The sequence below is a fragment of the Hippichthys cyanospilos genome, chromosome 6 (assembly GCF_059441005.1).
Source record: "Hippichthys cyanospilos isolate Australia breed blue-spotted pipefish chromosome 6, RoL_Hcya_1.0, whole genome shotgun sequence".
NCBI classification, from domain to species: domain Eukaryota; kingdom Metazoa; phylum Chordata; class Actinopteri; order Syngnathiformes; family Syngnathidae; genus Hippichthys; species Hippichthys cyanospilos.
Window position 1 is genome coordinate 26,097,136 of NC_142374.1, and position 23,964 is coordinate 26,121,099.

At 63.1% G+C, this 23,964-nt stretch overlaps 4 protein-coding genes across 7 annotated transcripts; all 4 read left to right on the plus strand.

The window, feature by feature from the left end:
* The first annotated feature begins 4 nt into the window (after positions 1-4).
* On the plus strand, positions 5-5,477 carry LOC148423072 (fibroblast growth factor receptor substrate 2-like). Its single transcript, XM_088417526.1, has 6 exons — positions 5-653; positions 2,230-2,311; positions 2,392-2,488; positions 3,136-3,322; positions 3,985-4,122; positions 4,182-5,477. Exons 3-6 carry the CDS (start codon positions 2,420-2,422, stop codon positions 5,315-5,317), a joined length of 1,530 nt encoding a protein of 509 aa, XP_088273652.1. The 5' UTR covers positions 5-653; positions 2,230-2,311; positions 2,392-2,419; the 3' UTR covers positions 5,318-5,477.
* Positions 5,478-6,513: 1,036 nt separating this feature from the next.
* Positions 6,514-12,206, plus strand: tbc1d15 (TBC1 domain family, member 15). Of its 2 annotated transcripts, XM_088417525.1 has the most exons (17): positions 6,514-6,939; positions 7,675-7,776; positions 7,858-7,932; positions 8,537-8,681; positions 8,762-8,975; positions 9,455-9,557; positions 9,619-9,804; positions 10,048-10,176; positions 10,247-10,350; positions 10,425-10,519; positions 10,590-10,706; positions 10,765-10,865; positions 10,931-11,030; positions 11,165-11,262; positions 11,330-11,446; positions 11,522-11,608; positions 11,871-12,206. In XM_088417525.1, the coding sequence occupies exons 1-17, from the start codon at positions 6,916-6,918 to the stop codon at positions 12,060-12,062; spliced, it is 1,989 nt and encodes a 662-aa protein (XP_088273651.1). In that variant the 5' UTR covers positions 6,514-6,915; the 3' UTR covers positions 12,063-12,206. The 2 variants fall into 2 exon arrangements, with proteins under 2 accessions (XP_088273651.1, XP_088273650.1); XM_088417524.1 differs by lacking the exon at positions 6,514-6,939 and having other exon boundaries at positions 7,633-7,776.
* Positions 12,207-13,484: 1,278 nt separating this feature from the next.
* tph2 (tryptophan hydroxylase 2 (tryptophan 5-monooxygenase)) lies at positions 13,485-16,171 on the plus strand. Of its 2 annotated transcripts, XM_088416502.1 has the most exons (11): positions 13,485-13,695; positions 13,787-13,912; positions 13,979-14,162; positions 14,244-14,344; positions 14,432-14,499; positions 14,573-14,769; positions 14,848-14,983; positions 15,053-15,179; positions 15,260-15,355; positions 15,520-15,653; positions 15,833-16,171. In XM_088416502.1, exons 1-11 carry the CDS (start codon positions 13,531-13,533, stop codon positions 16,005-16,007), a joined length of 1,509 nt encoding a protein of 502 aa, XP_088272628.1. In that variant the 5' UTR covers positions 13,485-13,530; the 3' UTR covers positions 16,008-16,171. The 2 variants fall into 2 exon arrangements, with proteins under 2 accessions (XP_088272628.1, XP_088272627.1); XM_088416501.1 differs by having other exon boundaries at positions 13,979-14,344.
* A 1,123-nt stretch (positions 16,172-17,294) lies between these two features.
* On the plus strand, positions 17,295-23,688 carry rpgrip1l (RPGRIP1 like). Of its 2 annotated transcripts, XM_088417253.1 has the most exons (22): positions 17,295-17,527; positions 17,591-17,663; positions 17,753-17,888; positions 17,955-18,259; positions 18,326-18,407; positions 18,488-18,580; positions 18,642-18,747; positions 18,819-18,965; positions 19,025-19,098; positions 19,557-19,696; positions 19,874-19,974; positions 20,127-20,246; positions 20,402-20,519; positions 20,581-21,009; positions 21,076-21,185; positions 21,321-21,651; positions 21,838-22,073; positions 22,144-22,371; positions 22,435-22,621; positions 22,949-23,033; positions 23,095-23,231; positions 23,383-23,688. In XM_088417253.1, the coding sequence occupies exons 2-22, from the start codon at positions 17,600-17,602 to the stop codon at positions 23,511-23,513; spliced, it is 3,360 nt and encodes a 1,119-aa protein (XP_088273379.1). In that variant the 5' UTR covers positions 17,295-17,527; positions 17,591-17,599; the 3' UTR covers positions 23,514-23,688. The 2 variants fall into 2 exon arrangements, with proteins under 2 accessions (XP_088273379.1, XP_088273378.1); XM_088417252.1 differs by having other exon boundaries at positions 22,144-22,621.
* The last annotated feature ends 276 nt before the right edge of the window (positions 23,689-23,964 follow it).

The window sequence follows — 23,964 nt, forward strand, 5'->3', positions numbered from 1 at the left end:
GTGCGGATGCTAGCCGCTAGCTGATTGGTTAATAAGCGGTCGCCTCGAGACCAGCTCGCTCGTGGGTTGGCCGGCCGGCGGTGGGTCGGCTCGCGATTGGCCCCTCGGCGGTGGGCCGGCCCGCGATTGGCCGGCCGGCTCGCGGTCGGCTCCTGACTGGCGGACTCCCGACGAGTGTGGAAGTTTGGGGCCAACTTTGTCTTTGCGCCCGACCAACGAGCTAGCTAAGAAGCTAGCGGCGGCAGAGGAGAGGCCCATCAAAAACTTTCGTTTTCTTTTTCTTGCCCCCCCCCCCTCCTGTCTACGGACGGCGTCGAAGCTCGCACTCGGTGGTCGGTCGAGGGCCGTCGCCTCTGGATGGATTCCGCTCGCTTCGCGTCGCCCGACGTGCGCGAACGCGAGCGATAGACGACTTCGGGAACTTGTGCGGATTGTTTTTTGTTTTTTTTTTTGGCGGAGGTGGAAAGAAAAAGATGGACGCGGCGGCGGAGCTCGTGTAACAGCGGCGGCTGATTGGGATTGGAATGCTAACGCTAAGCTAGCTGATGCTAATGCTTTCGCCGAGCGGCCGTCGAAGCTGCTCGGCCGGACGCAGCGCGACGACTTCCGCCGCCTTCGGAGGCCTCCGGCGGGCTTCGAGTCCGCTCGCCGCGGTGAGTTCGCCCGGCTGTCTTTATCGACGTCGCCTCGCCTCGCCGCGTTGCGTGCTCGCGCCTCGGGGTCGGCTGTTAGCTCGTAGCTCGACGGCGCTAGCGCAGCCGTGGCGAGCGAGTAGCTGGCGACCCAAAACAAGCGCGACTAAGCTACTTGCGACTTTCTTCGGCGAACGCGTCCTGCCCTCGCCGCGTATCGGACGGATTGGTTTCCTTCTTCTTTTGCGCCGCTTCCACCTTTTGGACGAGCGGCGGCAGGCGAAGGTCGACGCCGGTTGTCATTTCACGCCTTTTTGCTTGTATTAGTCAATGAAAGCAGCAAAAAGTCGAGCGGCGGCTTTCGTTTCGCGTCGCCAAGTTTTGAAAGCACACGTTGAATTTCTCTTTTCTTTGCCGTAATCGGCGGCAGCTTCGAGCGTACACATTTATAATATGTGTGTGTGTGTATATATATATATATATATGTATGTGTGTGTGTGTGTGTGTGTATATATATATATATATATATATATATATATATATATATATATATATACACACACATACTACACACACATATATACACACACACACATAATGTATGTGTATGTATATATATATGCATGCACGCACGAATGTGTGCATCTATGTTTTAAACGCGTTTGCCTTAGTAGCAAATCAAGTCCATGCTTGTTTTCATTTTGTACATGCTTTCAATTTAGCACTATTTGTGCTTATTGTGAACCGATCGCTTCATCTCACAGCAACATGCAGCATCGTCTTCTGGTTTTTCTTGTTCGGACGACATTGGAAATTCTTGAAATTCCTCCTCTTTCTTTTAATTTGTTGCAGTTTGTATTTTGCCAACACGTGTCAATGTGTGAATATTGCCTCTGCCATGTCATGTTTGCCTAGGCGTCATTGTACTACATGAAGTCAACAGCATAAACATGTAATTGAACAATTGATTATTTTTGGAATTTCTTTTTAATAACAAACGATTGAAGGCGCCCCCGCGCGATTTCCATCCGTGTATTTGGCGCCAAGTCGACGGTTCAGAAAAGGCAGCGGTTGAAACGGACGGCCCCGTTCTCCGGCTCGTTCCGCAACGTCCACCCGAAAATTCTCAAAGGCGTTGCGGGATGTTTTCCGAAGCGAAAGCGGATTTTTGCAGATATCTTCTTTGGAGAGAGAAAAAACAAGACAAAGGTCCGCTGCATCTCCCGGTCGAGTCTGCGAAAGGCACGGCGCCCGACTGTTTCCAAGAAAGGAAGTACAGCTCTCTCCTCAGTCCCGGTCGCGAACGTTCCTGATCTCCACGTAGACAAAAGTCCCTCCTTCACGGTGAAGTGAAAGGTGTCCTTCACTTTTCTGTTTTGCAAGGGTCAGGCCCGGCCCGTCCCGTCCCTGCCCGTCCCGTCCCGTCCCGTCCCGTCCCGTCCCGTCCGCGGTTTTGATTTTCTTCCAAAACCTCGATTCTCGGATAGGCTAGGCGGGCACTAAAGGATTTGGAAGCCGGAGCCCTCGCCGCGCCTCTAAATGGGACCCGATCGTTTTCAAGCTGTTCATCGGTTTCCCCTTTTGATCTAACCCGCAGCGGATCTGATCTTCGTCTTTGCGATCGCCGTTGCTGCGGGGAAGGCTCGCGTGCCGACGCTAACCATGGAGGAAAACCTGAGGTATGTCCTGGATGTGCCTTTGAGCGCGTTTGCGTCACGCCTTTGACACCATGCTCCTTCTGCGCGTTTGCGGCGCGCAGACCGGCCGCGCGGGTGCAGTAAGGCATCATGGGTAGTAGCTGTTCAAGCTGTCCAGACAAAGAGTTGCTCGCAGACAATCACCAAAGTAAATTCAAGGTGAGTTCACTTGAACGGGGGCCAGCAAGAAAGGGGCCTCGCCCCAAGGCGCTCGCGACGACCGTCTTACTTCGGTGGTTCGTGTACGGCGATTGTTACCGAGCCGTCTCTACGGCGGAAGTGCCGCGAGGCGTACGTTCCCGTTTCGCGGGTGGCCGCGCCATTCCCCCTTTCCTCTTTGGCGATGAGATTTCCGCCGAGCGGACGCGGCGGCCGTGCGGCTCCTTTGCCGGGCCGTCGAGGCCGCCTGAGCAAAGGGCCTTCTCGGAAGGAGGACGGCCGTCCTCTGCGCTCGCCAGTGAGGCTCGGGTCATAGGCGGGCGACGCCCGGTCCGAAGCGCCCGCCCTTACCAAATTGTCGCCTTCCGGCCGACCAAGCTAAATATCGTCGGCGGGGTGCGGAGAAGGCCGCGATCTTCGCCGGTCGTTTTGCCGCTCGCCGCCGACGCGAAGCGGCGTTGCGCCGCCGACGCGAAGCGGCGTTGCGCCGCCTTTCGCTCGCTTGCCCGCCCGGGCCCGGAAAAGAGGCGAGTCGCGACCGCTCTTGCGAGGGCCGCGTCCTTTCCGGTTGCCGGCCGCGGTCGGGGGCTCGCCGCCCATTCCCGGCCGCGGCGGCGCGCTCGGCATTAACGGGCGCGGCCGCGCAGGTGGTCAACGTGGACGACGATGGGAACGAGCTGGGCGCCGGCGTGATGGAGCTGACGGACGGCGAGCTGGTCCTGCACACGCATCGCCGCGACGACGTCAGGTGGCCGTACCTGTGCCTGCGCCGTTACGGCTACGACTCCAACCTCTTCTCCTTCGAGAGCGGACGCCGCTGTCAGACCGGACAAGGTGACCCGACGACCGCTACCGCGCGCCGTTGGCGTCTTTCTGCTCTGAGGCCGCTGAGCGAACTCAATCCGCGCTTTGCTTTGGTCCGCTTCGCAAGAGTAAAATCCGTTTTCTTCGCGGCCGCCCCAATACGCCTCTTTTTCCAACCGGGCTTCGCGCTCGCGGGCCAAATCCCAACGGCAACCAAAGCGCGCCCAACTGTACGATATTGTTCACGTTTTCAAAGTTGTGGCAGTCAGGTTTTTGTTGATTTATTTTTTCTGAGCTTTCCACAAAAGCTATTTGCTTAGTCATCAAACCGCGTGATGATCGCCGGCTAAAACAAGTCATTTTGTCTTCTGTGTTTATGACCGAACGCTGACCCCTTACATTTCCTTTGCTGAGCAAAAAAAAAAAAAAAAAAAATACACACGTGTATATATTTTCTTTACACGATTATGAGCTGGTAACTCGTTCGTACTTCGCGAACGTGAGTTGTGCAACCGCATGAGAGCGCTCCAAGTCAATAAGTTGGGGAAACTGTCGTGAAATTGCCGAGGTCGTCCCGGCGTCCACCCGGCACACAAAGCTGGGTAAAAAGCGGCGCCCGTATCGCGGCCGCCGCTTTTTACCCAACGAGCCCATTTGTCACCGTCGCCTGCCTTCATGTGCGCGCCACGCAGGCATCTTCGCCTTCAAGTGCGCGCGCGCCGAGGAAATCTTCAACATGCTGCAAGAAATCATGCACAGTCACAGCATCAGCGTTGTGGAGGAAGCCGTGCTGGACGCCGGCCACCAGGGGGCGGCGCTCTCACCCGCAGGTAAACGCGCAGCGACGGAGCGGCAAAAAGGCACCTGAGCTAACGGCGGCGCCTTTCAGCCCTGGGCTACTCCGTGCCGACGGTGCCCAACGGCGTGTCGCGACTCCCGTCGGCCGGCGACGCCCCGTCCCACCCGTCCAGCCGCCACCCGTCGGTGGCCAGCACCCGGCTGCCCTCGGTGGGCGAGGAGTCCACGCACCCCCTGCTGGTGGCCGAGGAGAGCGCCGGGGCGCCGCGGGCCCCCGCCGCCCCTGCGGCGCCGCCGCCCGGCGACGACGGCTTCCAGGCGCACACGTACGTCAACACGGCGCGGCTGCTGGAGGAGCCGCCCAGCCCGCCGGAGAGCCCCGCCTCCCCGGAGGCCCGGCGCCCGGCCAGCCCTCCGCCGCCGCCGCCTCCGGAGCCCCGGGTGCTGCTGGAGGCGCAGGGCGCCCGCTTCGTGCTCGGCCCCACGCCGGTCCAGCGCCGGCTGCGGGAGGCCGGAGAGACTCGGGAGAGCGACGGCGAAGCGCCCGCCCGACCGCGAGCCGACGGCTCCGCGGCCGAGCTCCGCTGCCGCCGCCCGCCCCCGCTCGCGCCCGACCTGCAAAACGTCAACAACTCTGCGCAGAGGCGCACGGCGCTGCTGGACTACGAGAACCTGCCGGCGCTGCCGCCCGTGTGGGAGGCGCGCAAGTCTGTCTGGGAGGACGAGGAGGGCGGCGGCTGCCAGACCGCGCCGGCGCTCAACGGCTTCAACCCGCACCCCCACTGCTGCCCCCTCCCGCTGTCGGCCGCCCCGGAGCCCTCGCACAATTACGTCAACACGGAGAACGTGACTGCGCCGCTTAGCGCCCACTGGCGCCGCCCCGACGGGCACACCGTCTTCAACTTTGACTTCCGGCGGGCGCCGGGGGCAAGCGCCGGCGAGCCCTCCAAGACTCTTAACTACATCGAGGTGGAGACGGACAACGGCGGCGGGAACCGGGGCGCCTCGGACGGCAGCGACCCGCACACGCCGCGCACCCCGACCTCGCCGCCCCCGCCCGGCACGCCCACGCGCCGCACCGAGCTCTACGCCCTCATAGACATCGAGCGCACGGCCGCCATGTCCAGCCTGCAGAAGGCGCGGCCGCGGGACGACGGCACCTCTCGCAAGACGCGCCACAACAGCACCGAGCTGCCCAGCAAGAGCGCCGCCGCCGCCGCCTTGTGACTTTGCTCTTCTTCTTTCCGCGGTACAAATCAGTATTACTGAAGCAAGCATTCCATTCAGCGCTCTTCATGCTGCTCCTACTTCCTGGTACACGACTTCTATTTTTTTTCCTTTTTTTTTTTTTTTGATTGCGTCACAATAAAAGTACCTTCTCTTTGTAGAGGTTGTCATTTCGCTGTCCGCGGGGAAACTAAAGTGATGGCCAACGATCATGTAAAAAAAAACCAAAAAAAAAAACTAGTTACTATGATGAGGGTCACCTTTACCTTTAGTGAAGTTTCAGACCACTCCAGATTTAAGTTACATTTACTAATTTTTACCAAACTATCCTTTTTTTCTTTTAGAAGGGGGGCTGCTTGCTCGCTCACCGACCAGCACCACCAATTTGTATTTTCCGAAAACACCCTAAGCGGTCATTTAAAACCACAAAAATGTTGACTTTTTTTTTTAATCTCTCTACATGTGCCTATCCCTTTTTATTTTCTTAACGTGGCCATCACTAAAAAAAAAAAGCCTTATTGGACACTGTCTTTTGTTTTGAATAAAGTTGCCTTACGATCGACGCTCGTTTGAAAATACACTCCTTAGTTTGCTAGCTTATCTAAAGACACACGACGAAAGGTTACATTTCAGGTCTGACGCGTGCTGGCTCCGAACCCGATCGAGCTAGCTAGGTTAGCAATTCAGCTCATCAGTGGCGGATCGAAATAGTTGACGTCGGTTGCGCATTAATTTGAGAAGCCAATATAGCGGTCCATTATGTACCTTGGACGCTTCAGTAACTGAACCGTTAAAAAAAAGCCCTTTAAGCATAGACATCGACGTGTGGAGTCCACGGAGTTCCTTCGGCCATTGGATCAAAGCGTACCAATGATCGCGAGCGTCCCCGCCATGTTGCATGTGGCAAGCGCACACACCCCATGCCATGCCAGGAGTCAGCAGCCTTCATGCAAGCGAGAGCTACTTCTTTGGTCCTGGGTATTACGAAAGGCTGCCGCTTAATGTGAAGACACCGATTACGTTCATTATTACAACAAATATGTCAAGTGTAATATGTAATGCAAATGTACACGCGTACTGGAGAATTGTTTGAAAAATTCATCGAAAATCACCAATGTTCTATGTCTAGTAAGCGATCTGCGGAACAGGCCCGCGGGCGACTCACGTGATCTTTGGGGGCACCACCTTGGCGACCCTTGCCGTATGCGCATCGATTTCAAAAGCGACAACCTAGATTATTCGCAACGTGGACGTTTTTCATCCAGCCATTCGCTAGCGCTAACCGGTTGGCACCAGAAACAAGATACGCGCCTTTCAAGCTTATTCACTTTAAACATATTTGAGTGTGTGCCGCATACAAGCGTGTAGTCATGTCGTTTTTCATTTCATGTTTGGAGCTAATGCGATTTAATGTTTCGATCTAATGTTCGTACGATCGTTGAGAAAATATCTGTTCTTGTCACTCCTTGGAGCAAGTTTCGTAGTTTACGTGGGGGCGGGGCGAGGGCGCCCGCGTCATCAACGCGTCACGGGGCTGCCCCCCGGAAGCTGACGTCGTGTTGTTGTGGCGTTCGACAGGCACGTGACGCGTGGGCGACATGGCGGCCGAGTCTTGTGCAAAGGTAAAAACAAGGCGTGTCAACCCCGAGAGCGTTTGACGATGCGGCGCTGCCCTGACGAAGTTTGTCGCCAGGAAGCGGGCGGCGGCGGCGGCGGCGGCGGCCGTCTCGGGCGCTCGTTCTCTCCTCCCGCTGCCCGTTAGCAGCGGCGAGCTAGCTAGCTGGCTAGCTGTCCTGCTAGCACGCGTGCTGCCGGGGCGCTCGAAAAAGCGCGGACGCCTCAAGTCTACTCGAACGTTGTCAACGCGTTTGTTTCGCGGCCCGGGGGTCGGGCTCCACCTCCCTCGGCCATTTGTCCGCCGTGACGTCGGCGACTTGCGCGCCGGTGCCGGCGAAGGAGCCGCAGGGGGCGCTCGCCGCTACGCCTCGCTCCTCCTCGCTGCGGTACGACGCGACCGCTCGTTCCGTCGAGCGAACGTTGGCACGCGCGCGTTCCGACGGGAGAGAGGAGAGGAACCGCCAATCTGGCCCCCTTCCGTCGTGGCGACGCACGCGCTCAAACTTGGACATTGGCACGTGTCACTAATCTCCCTGGCTCGGAGGCCAACGCGAGAAATGTCCTTCCACCTTGCCGGTACGACTTTTGACAAGAGGGTCAACGCAGAACACCTCCGCCCTGTCGCGGTCGGAGCGCGGCACCTTATTTCGAGTGGCTGCGGCTACGTGCCCGCTTTTCTGACGGCCGAACGTCGCCTTACCGTCGGCGTCCAAATGTCTCAAATGGCGTCTTGCCTTCAGGTGTTATTGGAGCTGGAAGGCGTGTTCGCCCATCCGAGCGGAGACGAAGAAGTCGCCGACGAAGACTTCCTGCTTTGCGGATGGCTTCGGATTGTCGAGAAGGTGAAAGGTTTTTCCCTTTTCAAACCGTTTAGGAGGAGGACGACTTGAATTTTGTCTGTTTTTTGCTCTTCCCCTTGTCAGGATGGAGACTTCTGGATGGAGTTCACGGCGCTCGAGGATCCCGCGGACCCTCCGCACATCTTATGTGCCGCCAAGGTGTGCCTTTGTCAGCGCGGATGCGCTGGCGCCGTTGTCGCCGGCCGGGCCGAGTCCGGCTCGTTCGTATGGCCCCCGGGCGGCGCGGTCCCAAGGGGTGAAGGGAAATAGTCTGGCCAAGCGCGAGCCGCAAACCGCGTCTTTGCTGGTCCGCCGCCCGTTTACGCCGGAACGCTCTTAGCGTCGGAGCAGTGCTTTGTCACATGCCGCCTGCGCGGAAGGGGCCAGAGCCGACCCGGGTGTCGGCGCCTCCACCTCCACTAGTAGTTCGCAGCGAACCCTTGCCATGAACGGCTTCTGTGCTCGTCGCAGACGGCTCTCCTCTTATCACGAGGCGCCGTGTCTTCCCTCCGCTCGGCGTTCGGCGAGAAAGTTGTCGGATCGGCGTAGGGCCCCAATTCCCCGCGCGTGGCACTTTGTCCCGCTGCCTCAGAAATGCCTTTTTTATTTTGTTTGTTTGGGTTTTTTTGGAACCATTTCACTGCGCGGGGTAAGCGGGCCGCCCCCGATGGCGGCGACTCGAAAACGGGCCGGGACAGTCGGCGCTCGTCCGCCACACGTCGGCCGGCTCACGTGAGGTCGGGTTTGGGTCCCGCGCCGGCAGGACTCCAGCTCGGTGATGGAGTGGGTCCAGTCCGGCGGCCGCGAGCGCGGCCGGCGCCCGTCGGAGAGCCAGCGGAGCTGCGAGACCGAGTGGGACCTGATCAACGCCGCCTGCGTCAGGAAGAAGTCCTGCGTCGCCGCAGAGGGTCGGCACGAGCGCCGCGGCGGGCGCCTCGCTCTCGTCCCGCGCCGGCGGCTGACTCGCCCTTTCCCGCCGCCCCGTCAGGTTCGGCGACGGGCGAGCGCAGCGGACGCTTATTCTCGGTGGGCCTCGGCCAGCTCGCCGCCGTCACGCTGCGGGAGGAGTGCCGCTGCCGCCTGCGCTCGCCGGCGTTGCTCTTCGCGCTGCGGGGCTCTTCGGCGCTGCCCCGTCTGCACTGCCGCCGGGGCGGCAGCGGCCAGCTCCTGGACAGCCTGAGGAGGTTGGCCACGCTCAGCCCGTGAGTACGCCGCCCCTCATTCCCGTCCCAAGCGCATCCTCTGTATGCAAATTGTTTCCCTTTCTTGCAAACATCAGCTTAGGAAAGCTCTTATCAGGCGCCCCGCACGGGAAATTGCGGGAGCGAATCCCCGGCGAATAACCCGGCGAACGGGCTCTTTCGATTTGCCCCCTTGACAAAACGCGCTAGAACGCAAGAAGAGACAAGCCGGTAGTTTTCATACGATGTCAAGAGGCCCGTCCGGCTCGCGCCGTGCGCTCGTCGCTTGAAGTTTCTGTCGAACGGACGCGCAAATGCGGTTGAGAAATAAAAAGGAGACCTCCCCATGTCGTTTTGCTAACAAGTCGGCGTCCGTGGAGCTTCAACTGACGAACGCCTTTGGCGGGCGGGCTTCCGAAGACGAGCGTCTTTCTGCGCGGCGGGGGTCAGCGAGCGCCACCGCGTTTTGGATGTCACCGCTTTGTTTCTTCGGCGGACAGGTGCGCGGAGGACGAGTCTCGTCTGCTGATCGGCTCTCCCGGCAAGGCTCTGAGTCAGTCCTTCGAGAACTTGGCGGATGACGACAACTTGGGACTGGTGCACGTAAGCGACGGCGCGCCGCGGGCGGGCGGGCGGGCCCTGACGCGTCCGGCCCATCCCGCAGAAGTTCCGCAAGGACCCCTACGTGACCGCGCTGGGCCGCTTCTCCAAAGTCACCAACTACATCTTCGACGCCTTCCGCGGGACGGAGGAGCAGCACCAGCGGCCCCCCGAGGAAGTGGCCCACCTTCTCATCCCGGGCCTGGAGATCAACCAGCAGGAGGAGCCCGGCTTTGAGGTGGTCACCAGGGTGAGGAGCTGGCAAAGCCTTTCAAATGCTCTGGCTCCGGGTTCCGCCCTTCCCAAGTACTTGCTTTCACGCCGTCCGTTTGCGCGCGCGCGACATCCGCCGACGGAATCGCGCAACTCCAGATGCGCGTCCCGCCCGGGAAAAGCCGGACCGGCGCTCCCGACGCCGAGAATTTTGCAAAGGGCGCGTGCCCTTCGGCCACCTCCGCTCAAGCGCTCGCCTGTGCCCGCGCGTGGCCGGCAGGTGGACCTGGGCACGCGGCCGCAGGTGTGGCGGGGCCCGCCCGTATCGGCCCACGTGTGGAACGGACACCGGGACCAGGACGGTCGCGTGACGCGCGTCGGCAAGTTGCGAGAGGCCATCTTCAGGGGGGCAAGTGGCGCCGGTCACGCTCCGGGCGGCCGCCCGGAGCCGCTCTGAAGCCGGCCGTCTCTCCCCGCAGGGTCTTTGCCACGCTCTGAGGAAAGAAGCCTGGAAGTTTCTCTTGGGCTACTTCCCCTGGAGCAGCACGCTGGACCAGAGGAAAAGACTGCAGAGGAGCAAAACGTAGGAGCGGCCGTCGCGGAGCGCACACCGGACCGGGCGCGAGACTGACGCAAAGGCGTGCGCTGGCGCCGCAGGGACGAATATTTCCGCATGAAGCTGCAGTGGAAGTCGGTGAGCGAGGAGCAGGAGAGACGGAATTCCCGGCTGCGGGACTACAGGAGCCTGATCGGTGAGGAGCCCGTCGGCCCGAGCCCGAGCCCGAGCCCGAGCCCGGCCTGACGGCCCCGACGCCTCGGCAGAGAAGGACGTCAACCGCACGGACAGGAGCAATCGATTCTACGAGGGGTCGGACAATCCGGGCGTGGGCCTCCTGCGCGACATCCTCATGACCTACTGCATGTACGACTTCGACCTGGGTGAGTCCGCGTCCCGGGGCCTCGGCCCGCCCCGCGCTCACCGCGCGCCGGCGCGCAGGTTACGTGCAGGGCATGAGCGACCTGCTGTCGCCCATCGTCTTCGTCGTGGAGAACGAGGTGGACGCTTTCTGGTGCTTCGTCTCCTTCATGGAGCATATGGTTAGTTGCCGCCCGGGCCGGAAGCCGGGCCTCCTCTGAGCGGATCCCCCCCCGACCCCTGCTAGCACCAGAACTTTGAGGAGCAGATGCAAGGGATGAAGACTCAGCTGATCCAGCTCAGCGCGCTGCTCAGGCTGCTGGACCCGTCCTTTTGCAACTATCTGGGTGAGCGGCGAGCGAGCGAGGCCCCGAAGCCCGCCGCCGGCCGCGTTTTCCTTTACCTGCCGGGCCGGACCGGCAGCATTTTTGCCGGGGTGGCGCCGCGCGGCCTTTCATCGCCCTCTGATCCTCGCCCGCAGAATCGCAGGATTCGGGTTATCTTTATTTCTGCTTCCGCTGGCTGCTCATCCGCTTCAAGAGGGAGTTCTCCTTCCACGACGTCCTCAGGCTCTGGGAGGTGGGTCGGTCGGGGCGCCCCCGACCCGAACCCGCTTGCCGACCCCGCCCGCCTCCGTGCCTTTCAGGTGATGTGGACGGGCCTGCCCTGCCGCAACTTTCACCTTTTGCTCTGCTGCGCCATCCTGGACTCGGAGAAGGGCAAAATGATGGAGGAGAAGTTCGGCTTCAGCGAGATCCTCAAAGTAAAGGCGGCGCCGCCGCCGCTTCTTGCGTCTCGCTCGGCCTCGCCCGCGCGCTGACCTCCGCCCTTGCGCCAGCACGTCAACGAGCTGTCCATGAAGCTGGACGTGGAGGAAATCCTTCAGGAGGCCGAAGGCATCTGGCTGCAGATCAGCAAGTGTCAGGTAGCGCGCTCAAAGGGCCGAGACGGACCGGGCCGGGGCTCCGGACGGGACGCTCCAAAACGACTCGTTCCGTACCCCGCGGAACGCCGGCCCGTCGCGCCGCTTCGTCGGCCGCGAAAAAAGCGCTTGCGCCGGCGCCGCCGCTCGGAGAAGGCTGCGCGTGCGCCCTCTGGGATTTGGCCGGCCTTCGGGCGCTCCGAACGTCGGGCCCGCTCAAAAGGGCCGTCGGGCCGTGACCGTCCGCGGGCCCGTGTGTCCTCAGGGGGCGCCCCGCTCCGTGCTGGACATCCTGGCCTCGGACTCGGAAGCCGGCGGCCCGCCCGACCCCGGCCGGCGCGCCCAGACGGCGGGAGCGGGGGCCTCGCTTCGGGACGAGCGCGCCTGCGCCAGCGCCAACGGACGCTTGAGAACCGTGGACTCTCAGCATCTCAGCAAAGTGGCCTTCATGTCCTAGCCCGGATTGCTCTTTTTCCACCCCCGCCTGCACTTTTTTTTTTTGTTGTCATTTTGTTTTTCTGCCACGTGGTTTTCACAGCGGACGGAAACCAACCGTGTATCCCCGAGGACAGGTTGGGCGCAATAAAACCCTTTTCTTCTACTTCTGGGGCCGAGTTTGATTTTTACGACCGTTTTCAAACGGTGCCGATTCAGGGCCGTGCGAATAAATATGATTTGACGCGGCGTTTACGCTTCGGTGCCGGCCCGCATCGGCGTCGAGTCGAAAGGCCGGCGCCCGGCAAAAAAGCTCTCGGGAACGTTGCGCGGCTCTCGCCTCCTCGGCGCGCAGGAAAAGCATACGGCGCACCCAAAAAAAAACAACACTTAGCGTCGGCGCTTCCGAGGGCGACGCATCTAGCTGAAGAGCGCTTTGGCGTTCCGTGACTCGCGGGGGCAAAAGGAACGCGATAAACCCGTAGCCCGCGGCCGGCCGACGGGCTTTTTCGGTCCGCGGCGCCGAACCCCGACGCTCGAGTCAGGTCGCGCGAGAGCCGAGGTAGAGAGGAAGCGCTGCCGGCCCGCTGGCTCCCAGTCTCCCGAGTATAAAAGGACATCAAAAGAAGTAGGCAAGACCTTCGGGGTTGAGGGGGCAGGCCTTCCTCCGGGGCGGAGGCCTTCCTCCGGGGCGGAGGCCTTCCTCCGGGGCGGAGGCCTTCCTCCGGGGCGGACGCCTTCCTCCGGGGCGGACGCCTTCCTCCGGGGCGGACGCCTTCTCACCTGCAACGGCGGCTTCCGTTCCTGCCAAAGCGGGCCCCGGGAGACCCGGGCTCCTTCCTCTTCTTCCAACGTGCCTTTTTCAACGGCAACCGGTCAACTGCCGCCTGTTTTTTTTTTTTTTCAAACTAGACCCAGGCCAAGCATCAGGACACTCAACGGGCGGCGGCTGTCGGGCGTGACGCGCCGAACGCGGGTCGCTATCGGCGCATCAGCTCATAAGGCGGCGGCGGCGGCGCATCTGAGAGGCGCCGCTTTCATTTCCTGACTGACAGGAAATTGAGCCGGCGGCCTTATCAGCCGGCGTCTCGGCTGGCCTTTTGCCGCGCGCCCGCACCGGGGACATTCAAAGACGCGGGGCAACATCCGTCCGTCCGTCCGTCCGTCGACAAACACGTCAATCGTGGCGCGGCCCGCTCTATCATACCTATTTGTAGTCCCGGAGCGGCGCGAGGACACGAGGCGGTTCAAACAGAACCCCGACGTCCCGCCGTCCGTGCCGGCGTCATCCGTCGAACGATGCCGCGATAGCGATGGATAACAGCGGCCGTTTATGACGCGGGGAGTCAAACTCCGCCCCCTTTCCCCCAGCCCCTCCCGCCCGCCCTCGACTATTTAGCGGCGGCGGCGGCGGCGGGCGCGCGGCAGTCGCCGACTCGCGGACCTTCAGACTGGAGCGCCCGTGGTACTCGTACACCCACTGGTTCCCCATGGCGTCCCCTCACGTGATGAAGGACGAGCGGCGGGAGGCGCCGCCCGCCATGCAGCCCGCCATGATGATGTTCTCCAGCAAGTACTGGAGCCGGCGCGGGCTCTCCTTCGACTCGGCCATGGTGGACCGGCGGCCGCCGCCGCGCCACACCGGCGGACAGATGGTGACCCCCTTCGCCGTCGAAACATCCGCGGGACCTTCGAAGCGGCTTTCCTCGCGTAGACGTTCCCGAGTTTGCGTTTGTGTGCCTCCAGTCACGTCGCCCGTCCTTCGGTCCCATCGGCGAGAGCGGCGGCGGCGGCGGCGGGCAGAGTCAGGCGGTGGTGTTCTCGCTGAAGAACGAGGTGGGCCGTCTGGTCCGAGCGCTGCGACTCTTCCAGGTGAGGCTGCGCGACGGGACGCGCCGACGCCGACTCCGGTCTCGACCGGCTCGTCTCTGGCGACAGGAGAAGCGGGTCAACCTGAACCACATCGAGTCGCGCCCGTCCAAGCGCGCGGCCAGCGAGGTGGAGATCTTCGCCGACTGCTGCTGCACGCAGAAGGACTTCAACGAGCTCCTGGAGGTCCTGAAAGATCACGTGGACGTCCTGTCCTTCAACACGCCGGCCCACGTGTGGGCCGCGCAGGCCGGTCGGTGCGCTTCGGGCGCCGCCTCGGTCCCCGCGTCGGTCCCCGGCGCGCACGCCGACCGCGTTTGTGCGCTCGCCGCAGATGAAGAAGAAGTCCCCTGGTTTCCCATGAAGATCTCCGAACTGGATCAGTGCTCCCACAGGGTGTTGATGTACGGGTCCGAGCTGGACGCCGAGCACCCGGTACTTCCCGAGCCTCGAGACCTGACCGACGTGAGCGGAGCGGTCCGACCCGAGGCTTGTTTGTTTGCTTGTTTTGCCCCCACTCAGGGCTTCAAAGATGAAGTTTACCGCCAGCGACGCAAGTATTTTGTGGAGGTGGCCATGAAGTACAAGTTGTAAGCGTCGGCCTCCGCGCGGGCGCGTCTGGCGGCGGGGCGCTCTGACTTTGGGTTCCCTGGCCGCCGGCAGCGGTCAGCCCATCCCCCGCGTGGAGTACACCCCGGAGGAGGTGCGCACGTGGGGCGTGGTCTTCCGGGAGCTCAACAAGCTGTACCCCAGTCACGCCTGCAAGGAGTACCTGAAGAACCTGCCCCTCCTCAGCCAGCGCTGCGGCTATCGGCACGACAACATCCCTCAGCTGGAGGACGTCTCGCGCTTCCTCAAAGGTCCGGCTCGGCCCCCTCGGCCCAGCCGGCCCCGGCTCCCTCGCGTCACGCTAGTCGGCGCCCCGCTCTATGTTGCAGAGAGGTCCGGTTTCAGCGTGCGGCCTGTGGCCGGCTACCTGTCGCCCCGAGACTTCCTGGCGGGTTTGGCCTACCGAGTCTTCAACTGCACGCAGTACGTCCGGCACGGCACCGACCCGCTGTACACGCCCGAACCGTGAGCCGGCCCGCCTCGCCGACGTCGGTCGCTTCCCGGCCGGCGATTTGAGGGCGCCCGCCGTTTCAGGGACACGTGTCACGAGCTTCTGGGTCACGTCCCTCTGCTGGCCGATCCCAAGTTTGCCCAGTTTTCGCAGGAGATCGGCCTGGCGTCTCTGGGGGCTTCGGACGACGACGTGCAGAAGCTGGCCACGGTGAGTCCGGCCGCTCGGCCGCGCCCCGCCGCCCAGGCTCGCCGGCGTCCGGGCGCCGACCCCTGCCTGTGCGTCGCCAGTGTTACTTCTTCACTATCGAGTTTGGCCTCTGCAAGCAAGAAGGTCAGTTGAGAGCCTACGGCGCCGGTTTGCTGTCATCCATTGGAGAGCTCAGGGTAAGGCGCACGCACGCAAAAAAAAAAAAAAAATTCACGGGCTGACTCTCCTGGCCGAGCCCGGATTCAAAAACCAAACCATGCGGTGTGGAAAGACGACGCTTGGTCTGGCCTAAAGGGTTTGTGTGTGTGTGTGTGTGTGCGTGTGTTATTTTTTCCTCAAGCATGCCTTGTCAGATCAGGCCTGCGTGAGGCCCTTTGACCCCCAGACCACCTGCAAGCAGGAATGTCTAATCACCACCTTCCAGGAAGTTTATTTTGTCTCCGACAGCTTTGACGAGGCCAAGCAGAAGATGCGGTAAACTGAGCGCGCCGCCGCACCGCTGTCCGTTCTTTAGCCGGGGTCGGGTCACGAGCCAGAGGGGAGGCCGGCGCTTCCCTCTCCTTCTCAGAGACGCAGTCCTCACCGGGACGCCCCCGCGCCGTCCGAGGGCCGAGGCCTTAGCCCGGAATGATTGCGCGCCGGGTGTGTTTCAGGGAGTTCGCCAAGACCATCAAGCGTCCGTTCTCGGTGTACTACAACCCGTACACTCAGAGCGTGGACCTCCTGAAAGACACGCGCAGCATCGAGGACGTGGTGCAGGACCTCCGCGGCGACCTGACCACCGTGTGCGACGCTCTTGGCAAGATGAACACCTACATGGGCATCTGAGAGCGCACGCACGCACGCACGCCCCCTTCGCCGCCTCGCCCGAGACCCAAAGACGATGTCGCGCGCCCCGGGCGTTTCGAAGATGGCCCGCCACGCGGCCGTAACTGCGTTTCGTAGGGCGTAGATTCTGAAAAGCAAGTATGCCCAATAAAGAAATGTTCCCGCAAAAACGCTTGTTTGTTCAGCGGTGTCCTCATAAAAAATAAGAGGGGGGTTGTTTTGATTGAGGCGAGTCCAATAAATTCCAAAATGTATTCGCGTCGTGCCTGCGACGTGCTCACGCGCCACTCACAAAGCACCGCGTCAATTTGGCGCAGTGGATCGGTGATTGGTGTTTGCGGTAACCTACTGTGTAAGTGGTCACTGAACGCACCTCAGGAGAAAGCGCTCTCCAAAATCAATTGCGAGCAGACTCCTCAACTTCACACAAGCCAAGCACACTTGCACGTTTTCCGCGGTAAAAAGAGGTTGTTGTCACCAGGCAACGTTTTGAAAAAATAAAATAGAATAAATGAATAAATAAAAAAGGACATTTATAGCGCACTTCCGACTGCAGACGTGGGCGCGTTTTAGGTAAGTGGGAGAAAGTGAGGCCTGGCTCGCGTCAAGCATCCAAGGAGTGCGCCCTCTCTTGGCGACAAGCCGTACTGTCCCCATCCCGGTCATTTCTCTTCGGAGCGCAACTTTTTAACTGAGGGCCAACACACACGCGTACGCCTTCATTGTTTAGGGCCCCCGAACCTGAACAGACTGCCCCGACGGCCAGAAAGGACGTCGGAATGGTGGCAGGTTTAGTGGACGGAGTCCAAGGTGTGGCTTTGAGATCCCGGTCATTTCTCTTCGGAGCGCAACTTTTTAACTGAGGGCCAACACACACGCGTACGCCTTCATTGTTTAGGGCCCCTGAACCTGAACAGACTGCCCCGACGGCCAGAAAGGACGTCGGAATGGGAGCAGGTTTAGTGGACGGAGTCCAAGGTGTGGCTTTGAGGCGCGACTTGGGCCCGCGACTCGGGCGGGAGCGGAGGCTCTTCTCCGCTTCGGGGTTAAGGTTAGGTCTGATTTCACCGCCTGTCTGGCTCGCTTCCCGCCAGGCCGTCTAATTGGATTTCGAATGCCGGTTGCTTTTCCGTGGCAAATTCCACAAAACGGTGTCACGGCGGTGCCCGTAAGCGTGCGACTGAAGCAACGCCCGCTCCAACTTGTCATAAAGGTAATGACCAGCGGGGGCAGCAATTGAAAGTGACCGCCTCCGGGCCACCGGAAGAATTGCGCGAAGAAGTGACAAGCTGGGGAGAGGAAGAAGAAGAAGGAGAAGGAGGAGGAGGGGAAGCGCGAGAGCCATTGATGGAAAAGAATGCCGATTTTTTGTCGGCGTTCGCAACGCTCTCCGAAGAGCGAAAGTCCTCAGACCCGCGCTTTTCGTTTCCCCCCCGCTCGTCAGCATGGACGGACCAAGAGAAGGCTGACAGCGGCGCGTTGACGTCTTCTGCTTCTCTCCTTCGCAAGTTGTGAACGCGGTACGCTACTCCGCGACCCTCGGCATCGCGACTGTCAAACTGTTGCGTGACTTTTGCTTGAAGGCGGAAAAGATGTCCGTGCTGCTCGATGACGCGGACAGAGACTTCGGCGGCAACCCTCTGCGAGCTGCGCAAGGTCTGTGGTCCGCTCGCTCGCTCGCTCGCTTGCGGCCAGGGGGCGTTAACCCGGAGCTCCGCGTCTCGCTCTTGTCTCTTTCTCGTCAGACGCTCAGCATGCGCGGCTGCGCCAGGACGTGTCGCGGGTGTCCAGGAAGGAGCTGGAGGACAGCTTCCTGCAGCTCTACGACGACTCGCTGCTCCTTAAGCAGCACATCCACCAGCAGGAGGACAAGATTCGGAAGTGAGACGCCCGCCTGCGCCGCCGCTTGCTCGTCCCGCCCGCCTCACCCGCCGTCTTCGCCGGCAGGCTGGGAACCAAGCTGCTGAGGCTGGTTAAGGACCGACGCCGCATGGAGCGGCTGGCCGGGGGCGTCGAGTCCGCCCGGCGGCTCGGCGACAAGGACGACCTGGTGGACGAGTTCCAGGAGAAGGTTCGCGCGCTGGAGGCCGACAATGACAAGCTGAAGCGTCGTCTGCTGGCGGCGAAGCGGCGCCAGCGGCTGGCCGCCCCCTCGCCTGCCGCCGGCCGCTCGCCGCGCGTCCGAGCGCGCCCGGCCTCCGCCCCCGGAAAACGGGACGACGGCTCCTCGCCTTCGCCCACGCCGCCCAGACGTGAGTTGGGCGCCGGCGCGGCGCCGGCTGCCCGCCGCGCCGACGTTCTTTTTCCCCCGCGCGCAGGCGCCAGGAGTTCGGCGGGAGACGAGCCCGGCGCGTCGGCACGCGCCTTGCTGGAGGAAGCGCGGGAAAAGAGCCGAAACCTGTGAGAGGCGCGCGCCGCCCGCCCGCCCGCCCGCCCGCCCGCCCGCGTGTCCGCGCGCTGACGGCATCCGCGCGCGGCAGGGAGAACGCGATGGAGTGGCAGCGCCGCCGCATCGCTCAGCTGGAGGAGGAGAAGCACGTGACGCTTCAGCAGCAGAACAAGTCGGAGCTCAGGTACGGCTCGGCGGCCGCGTCGCGAGCGCCCGGCCGCGCTGACGAGGCCGGCCGTCGACAGGTCGCAGATCAACAACAACGTGACCTTGATCAAGCTGCAGAAGCAGCTGGCGGAACGATGCAACGCCACGCTGGAGCTGGAGGAGCGCTTCCTGCAGCTGCAAGAGGCGAGCCGCCTTACGGACTCAAACGGCGGGTCGCGAGACGCCTTTTGACCGCCGGGGCGCGCTTTTTACAGAGTCAGCACACGCAGAAGGCGTGCTACGAGGCGGCGGCGGCCAAGATGGGCGAGCTGACGTCTCAGCTGAGGGAGGAGCGGGCCAAGAGCGTGGAGCTGCGCGCGCGGCTGCGGACGGAGCGGCTGGAGCACGCCAAGATGCGGCAGGTGCGCCCGCCCCCGCGCCGGCCCCGCGCGCCGCCGCTCACGCCCCCTTTGGCCGACAGCTGCGGGAGCGCGTGGACGAGCTGGAGCAGGAGAAAGAGCTTCTGAAGGAGCACAATGAGAAGCTGCTGGCCGGGTGAGGCGCGCCCGTCCCGACGCTCGCTCGTACGGAGCGGAGCTCAAATAGGCGTGCCAGCGAGTGAAATTGCCAGCCGACGGCGGCAAAGGGAGGCTTTGTCTCCGTTTGGAGGGCGGCGGATATTAAAGCGGATTTGGCGCGCCCGGAGCGTCTTTACTCGCCGATGAAACATTCAAAAAAACAAGCCCGCTCAAAGCGTGCTTATGGGGCAAAGCCAGCGAGGCCCGGCGACGCCTCCACACGCGCTCGCCGACGGGCGGCGGAGACGTGGCGCGAAGGGGCCGCGATAGCCCTCGCCGCCTCTCCCGCCACGCGCTGCGGCCCTCCCATCCGATAGAATACCGCAGGAGGCCTCCGTCGTCATCGTATCGAGCGCGCGCCTCCCAATAAATATCCCCCAAAAAAAGAATAGAATGGAAATTGAAAGGGTGCGCTCTCGCACGCCGTGCTCGCAGCATGTTGGACGGGTCCCAGCAGCGGCGGAGCGGGGAGCAGCTTCTGCAGCTTCGGCGGCACGCGGCCCAGCTGGAGACGGCGCTGCAGGCCGACCTGCGGGACAAGAAGCTGCTCCTGGAACAGGCGCAAGCGGAACGAGGTGACGGGAGGCGATCGTCCGCAGGCCGTATTCTTCCGCGTTCCTCAAACGCCGTCGGCGCCGCCGTTTTTTTTTAAATCCTTGATTGGGGTCTCGGCTGCTGCCGCGAGCTTCAAAGTGGCCGCGGTTTGGGCGACTTTGCCGGCCGGCTCAAGGGGGGCCCCCTCTTTTTTTCAGATGCCCGCGAAAAGCTGACGGAAGAAAAGCACCAGCTTGAGCTCCGACTGGCCCAGCAGAAAAAGGAGACGGAGGAGCTCGGGCGCCGCCTGGACCCCGACGTAAGCGCGCATCCCTGTCGTGACTTCCTGCCGTTCGTGAACGGGACTTTTGTTTTGGGCTCTCGGGCCAAAAACCGCAAGCGTGAAGCGGCGGCCCATATGCCAAACGGCGAAAGGGTTGACCGCTCGATGCGCGTCTGCCCCCCCGACAGGCGCGCGGGTCTCAAGGCGGCCCGGGCGGCAGCGCGGACGCTCACGCCGAAACCATCCACGAGCTGGAGAAGGTCCGGCAGCTGCTGGCGGCGGAGAGTCGCATCAGCGCCGACCTGAAGGTAGCCGCGGCTTTTGCCGCCTCCCTTTTCTACTCGGGCTCGATCGGTTTGCGCTCTCCCTCTCGCTCGCCGCACGGCTGGCGTTTGCCTCGCTTCCTTTTGCCGGCTGGCGTGACGACGGGCCTCTCTCGCGGCTGGCCGACGCCGCGATGCAGGCGGAGCTGGAGAGCGTCCGGAAGAAAATGGAGCGCGACAAGAGCCGGCACGCGCAGCAGCTGGAGCGTCAGGAGCAGGCCGCCGCCGCCGCGGACGCTAAGTTGCACAAAGCGGAAGGTAGCGGCCTCGGTCGTCGGCGCCCGGGCGGCGCCGGGCGCTCACCTTATCGCTCCCCCAGCTCGGCTGCGAGACGCCGCCTACGCCGCCAAGGGCGCGCGCGCGTCAGACCCCGGGACCCGGGACCCGAGTCCGCCGCTGGATGACGGAGAGAACCTGGTGGAAGTTCAGATGGTCGGCGCCACCCTGTCGGCCGCCGCCCTCGAGGACCTGGGCGACCCGGCGCCGTCCACCTTCTGCACGTACGCGTTCTACCTCTTCGAGCTGCACGCCACGCCGGTGGCCGCGGGGGCTGCGCCGCGTTACGGCTTCACCTCTCGGTACGTGGTGCGCGTGGACCGGGACTTCCTGGAGTACCTGGCTCAGGGCCGGCTGTGCGTGGAGATGCACCAGGCGCTGGGCCTGCGATGGAAGACGGTGGCCGGCGCCGCGCTGGATCTGCGCCGCCTCCTCCGGGACGGGGCGGCGGTCGGCGCGGCGCCGTTGGTCGGTGAGTACTTCCCTCGCCGGCGCGGGCCAAAGGGAGAAGCCTCCACGTTATCTTAACGGCTCTCAGGAAGCCGCGGCGAGGACTCCTCCTTCGGCTCGTTGGAGTACCGGATCAGGCTGCGCCGCCCCATCGGCGGGTCGGAGAGGCCGGCGGCGGTCCGCCGCCCGGACGAACAGGTGGCCGCGTCGCTCGCGTCGTACCCCCTCGTCGTCGCGGGGCGCCGGCACCTCCCGAAGCTTCGCGGGCACGTTTTTCGGGCGCGGCTCTCAGAGAGCAAAGGGCCGGGCGCCTGACGCTCGCTTTGGTCCAAGGCTCCCTCGGGGCCCGAGAAGGAGCTGCTGGTGGAAGTGCGCGGCTGCGACGGCCTGCGCTCCGGACGCGGGTCGCCGCCCAGTCCCTACGTGGTCTACAAGTTGCTCGGCTTCCCCGATCACCCCACCTCCACCGTGCGCCGCTGCGGCCGGCCCCGCTTCGCCGACGTCGAGTCCTTCCGGGTGGTCGCCGATGACGCTCTGGAGCGCCGCCTGGCCTCGGAAGCGCTCGGCTTCTACGTCTTTGATGGCGAGGAGCCGCGGATGGACCGGTATTTGGGCAAAGCGTCGGTTCCCCTGGCCCCGCTGCTCCGGGACCAAGAGATCGCAGGTGAGACCGTCGGCGACCGGCGCTCGGCCTTTCTCGAGTGACCCCGCCGGCCCGCGCTTGTGGCCACTTGCCAGTGTAGCAAAGGGTCACGGGCGGCGAGTCGAGCGGGATTCGCCGCAGCTCAAAGCTCAAAGGAGAAGAGCGAGACGGGCTGCTTTCTTGCACTCAGTACTTGTCCCCCCCCAGGCAACTTTGACCTCCACGACTCAGCGGGTCACCCCGCCGGCCACATCGACCTCGCGCTCAAGTGGAAATCGCCCAAAGGTCCGCCGCGCAACCAGGCCGACCGAGGTCCCGCGTGGTCCCGAAGCCGCGGCGATCCCTCGACGCTCGCCGAGGCGCCCGCCGAGAAGCTCGCCGGCAAAGACGAGCAGGTTGTCAAGAAAGTCACCTTCCGGGAAGCCGCGCCCCCCGATCCGCAGGTGAGCCCGAAAGACGGCAAAGAAGGCGGCGGCGCGGGCGGGGCCTCACCCATCTGCGTCCCGTCGGCAGGAGGCGCCCGGCGCGCGGCTCCGGCCCGCCGAGGAAGACGAGGACGACGAAGAGTCTTTGATCTCCGAAGGTCAGCTCCTCCTACCGCCGGCGAGCTTCCCGTCCGACCCCGGCGCCCCTCGGGACGCGACGGCCTTTGGGCGGCCTCCCCGCGCCCTCGACGCGTCTTCGTCTGCGGCCGACTCGGACGGCGAGGACGACGGCGTGGTGCACCGCCGGCCCCCCCAGGTGCGACGCCACGTTCCCCAGCTGGGCGGAACCGCCCGGGTCACCCGCGTTGCGTGCGCGCAGGGCGGGCGGCGAGTCCGCGTGGAGGTCACGTCTCTCAGCCTGGAGGCGGAGTCCCGCTTGTGCAGCGACGCCAGCGTGGTGCGACTCTTCGTGGAGTTCTCCTTCCTGGACATGCGCGCCCAGGAAACGCCCGTGTCTCTGCCCAAACCTCCTCCGGGCGACAGTGTCAGCTTCAACTTCAGCAGAGGTGCGTGCGCCTTCGCAACACGGGGCGCCTTTCCTTTTTAGAGTGCCAAGATTTTGTCGGAGCGCACCCGGCCGGCGGGCCGCCACTATCGACCGCTGCGCTTCTCGTGCCACGCGCCCAGGTTTGAGGTTTTCCGAGTCGGCCCTCGCTCGCTCGGCCTTTTGCCGAGTCGAGGGCCGGGTCGCTAGTCGGCGCCCGTCGGCCCCCGCCCCGCTCCGTCCAAATCTCCGGACGTCCGGGTCGTGACCCACGTTCGCCGCCGACGGGGCCGTCCGGCGTAACGCGGCGGCGCCGAGCCTTCGTGTTTCTGACGCCGGTCTTTGGCAGTGTTTGCCGTGGACGCGGCCGACGGCGCTTCCCGTCGTAAACTCCTCAAGGACGTCCTGCGAGGACGGAAGCCCGACATGGAGAGGTGAGTCCGACCGGCGCTTTTTACCCTTTGGGCGCCAGAGTTACACGCTGTCGTTGGGCAGAATTCGATTCACGGTGGTGAGCGATCCGCCGGAGGAGGAGGAGCAAGAGCGCGACTGCGAGGACGTGGGCGCGGCCTTCCTGATGATCCCCGACCTGTTACGGCAAGCGGACGACGTGGTCCAGCTGGACCTGCCAGGTCAGAAGCGCCTCTTCCTTTTTGTCTTCCTCTTTATTCCCCCCCCTCGTCGCACGCCAAAGCCCGCAAGTGCGAGGCCAGGCGGGCGCAAGGCCGGCGCGCCGCGGTCCGCTCTGGCGCCGACGAAAACGTCCTCCCTGGTGCCTTGCAGTTTTGGACGCGAAGGACGGCGTCTCGCGGGTGGGCAGCCTGCGCGTTTCCTTCGAGGGAGTGGACACCCTGCGCGCCATCGCGCGCGAGCCCGACGGCGAGCCGGGCGTCGTCCCGTCGGGCCTCCGCTGAAGCTCGCTCACGTCCGCCTTACCTGCGTGGCGCCGTCCCGCTCCTCTTCCCAAGCGAAAAGTCCCCAAATAAGGACGCGGGGACCGGGTCGGGCCCTTGCGATCCTGGGACGACTTTACTGTAGTTTGCTTCGCAGTCGCGCTTTGATGTGAAATAAAGCTTCCTGAGTTTCTAAGCAGTGAGCCTCTTTCCTATTGGCGCACGCACGCGCGCGTTCGGCTGCGCTCGCACGCGCGAGCCCCCGCCCCCGCCGGGCTGTCGCCAACAGCTGACTATTAAGACCGTGACCGAGATCGACCGTCAGCTGAGGAAGACCGGCGGCGGCGACGGCAGGTAAGAATTCCTTTGGCAAAGACCTCCCGCAATACTCGGGTAGCCGGCGTGCCCCGATGCCGACGATTCTTGCTAAATTGGTGGTGTGCTTTGACGAGCGTATTTGGTTTCGGGGGGG

What these genes read in the sequence shown, in the direction of transcription:
- LOC148423072 (XM_088417526.1), top strand. Translation starts at nt 2,420, where the DNA reads ATGGGTAGTAGCTGTTCAAGCTGTCCAGACAAAGAGTTGCTCGCAGAC. An exon ending in CCGCTGTCAGACCGGACAAG is followed by an intron (nt 3,323 to 3,984) that starts GTGACCCGACGA and finishes CGCGCCACGCAG; the next exon opens with GCATCTTCGCCTTCAAGTGC. An exon ending in GGCGGCGCTCTCACCCGCAG is followed by an intron (nt 4,123 to 4,181) that starts GTAAACGCGCAG and finishes GGCGCCTTTCAG; the next exon opens with CCCTGGGCTACTCCGTGCCG.
- tph2 (XM_088416501.1), top strand. Translation starts at nt 13,531, where the DNA reads ATGGCGTCCCCTCACGTGATGAAGGACGAGCGGCGGGAGGCGCCGCCC. An exon ending in GAGCGCTGCGACTCTTCCAG is followed by an intron (nt 13,913 to 13,978) that starts GTGAGGCTGCGC and finishes CTCTGGCGACAG; the next exon opens with GAGAAGCGGGTCAACCTGAA. An exon ending in CGTCTCGCGCTTCCTCAAAG is followed by an intron (nt 14,770 to 14,847) that starts GTCCGGCTCGGC and finishes TCTATGTTGCAG; the next exon opens with AGAGGTCCGGTTTCAGCGTG.
- tbc1d15 (XM_088417524.1), top strand. Translation starts at nt 7,648, where the DNA reads ATGTCTCAAATGGCGTCTTGCCTTCAGGTGTTATTGGAGCTGGAAGGC. An exon ending in CATGTACGACTTCGACCTGG is followed by an intron (nt 10,707 to 10,764) that starts GTGAGTCCGCGT and finishes GCCGGCGCGCAG; the next exon opens with GTTACGTGCAGGGCATGAGC. An exon ending in TCTCCTTCATGGAGCATATG is followed by an intron (nt 10,866 to 10,930) that starts GTTAGTTGCCGC and finishes GACCCCTGCTAG; the next exon opens with CACCAGAACTTTGAGGAGCA.
- rpgrip1l (XM_088417252.1), top strand. Translation starts at nt 17,600, where the DNA reads ATGTCCGTGCTGCTCGATGACGCGGACAGAGACTTCGGCGGCAACCCT. An exon ending in CCCTCTGCGAGCTGCGCAAG is followed by an intron (nt 17,664 to 17,752) that starts GTCTGTGGTCCG and finishes CTTTCTCGTCAG; the next exon opens with ACGCTCAGCATGCGCGGCTG. An exon ending in CCGGGACCAAGAGATCGCAG is followed by an intron (nt 21,652 to 21,837) that starts GTGAGACCGTCG and finishes GTCCCCCCCCAG; the next exon opens with GCAACTTTGACCTCCACGAC.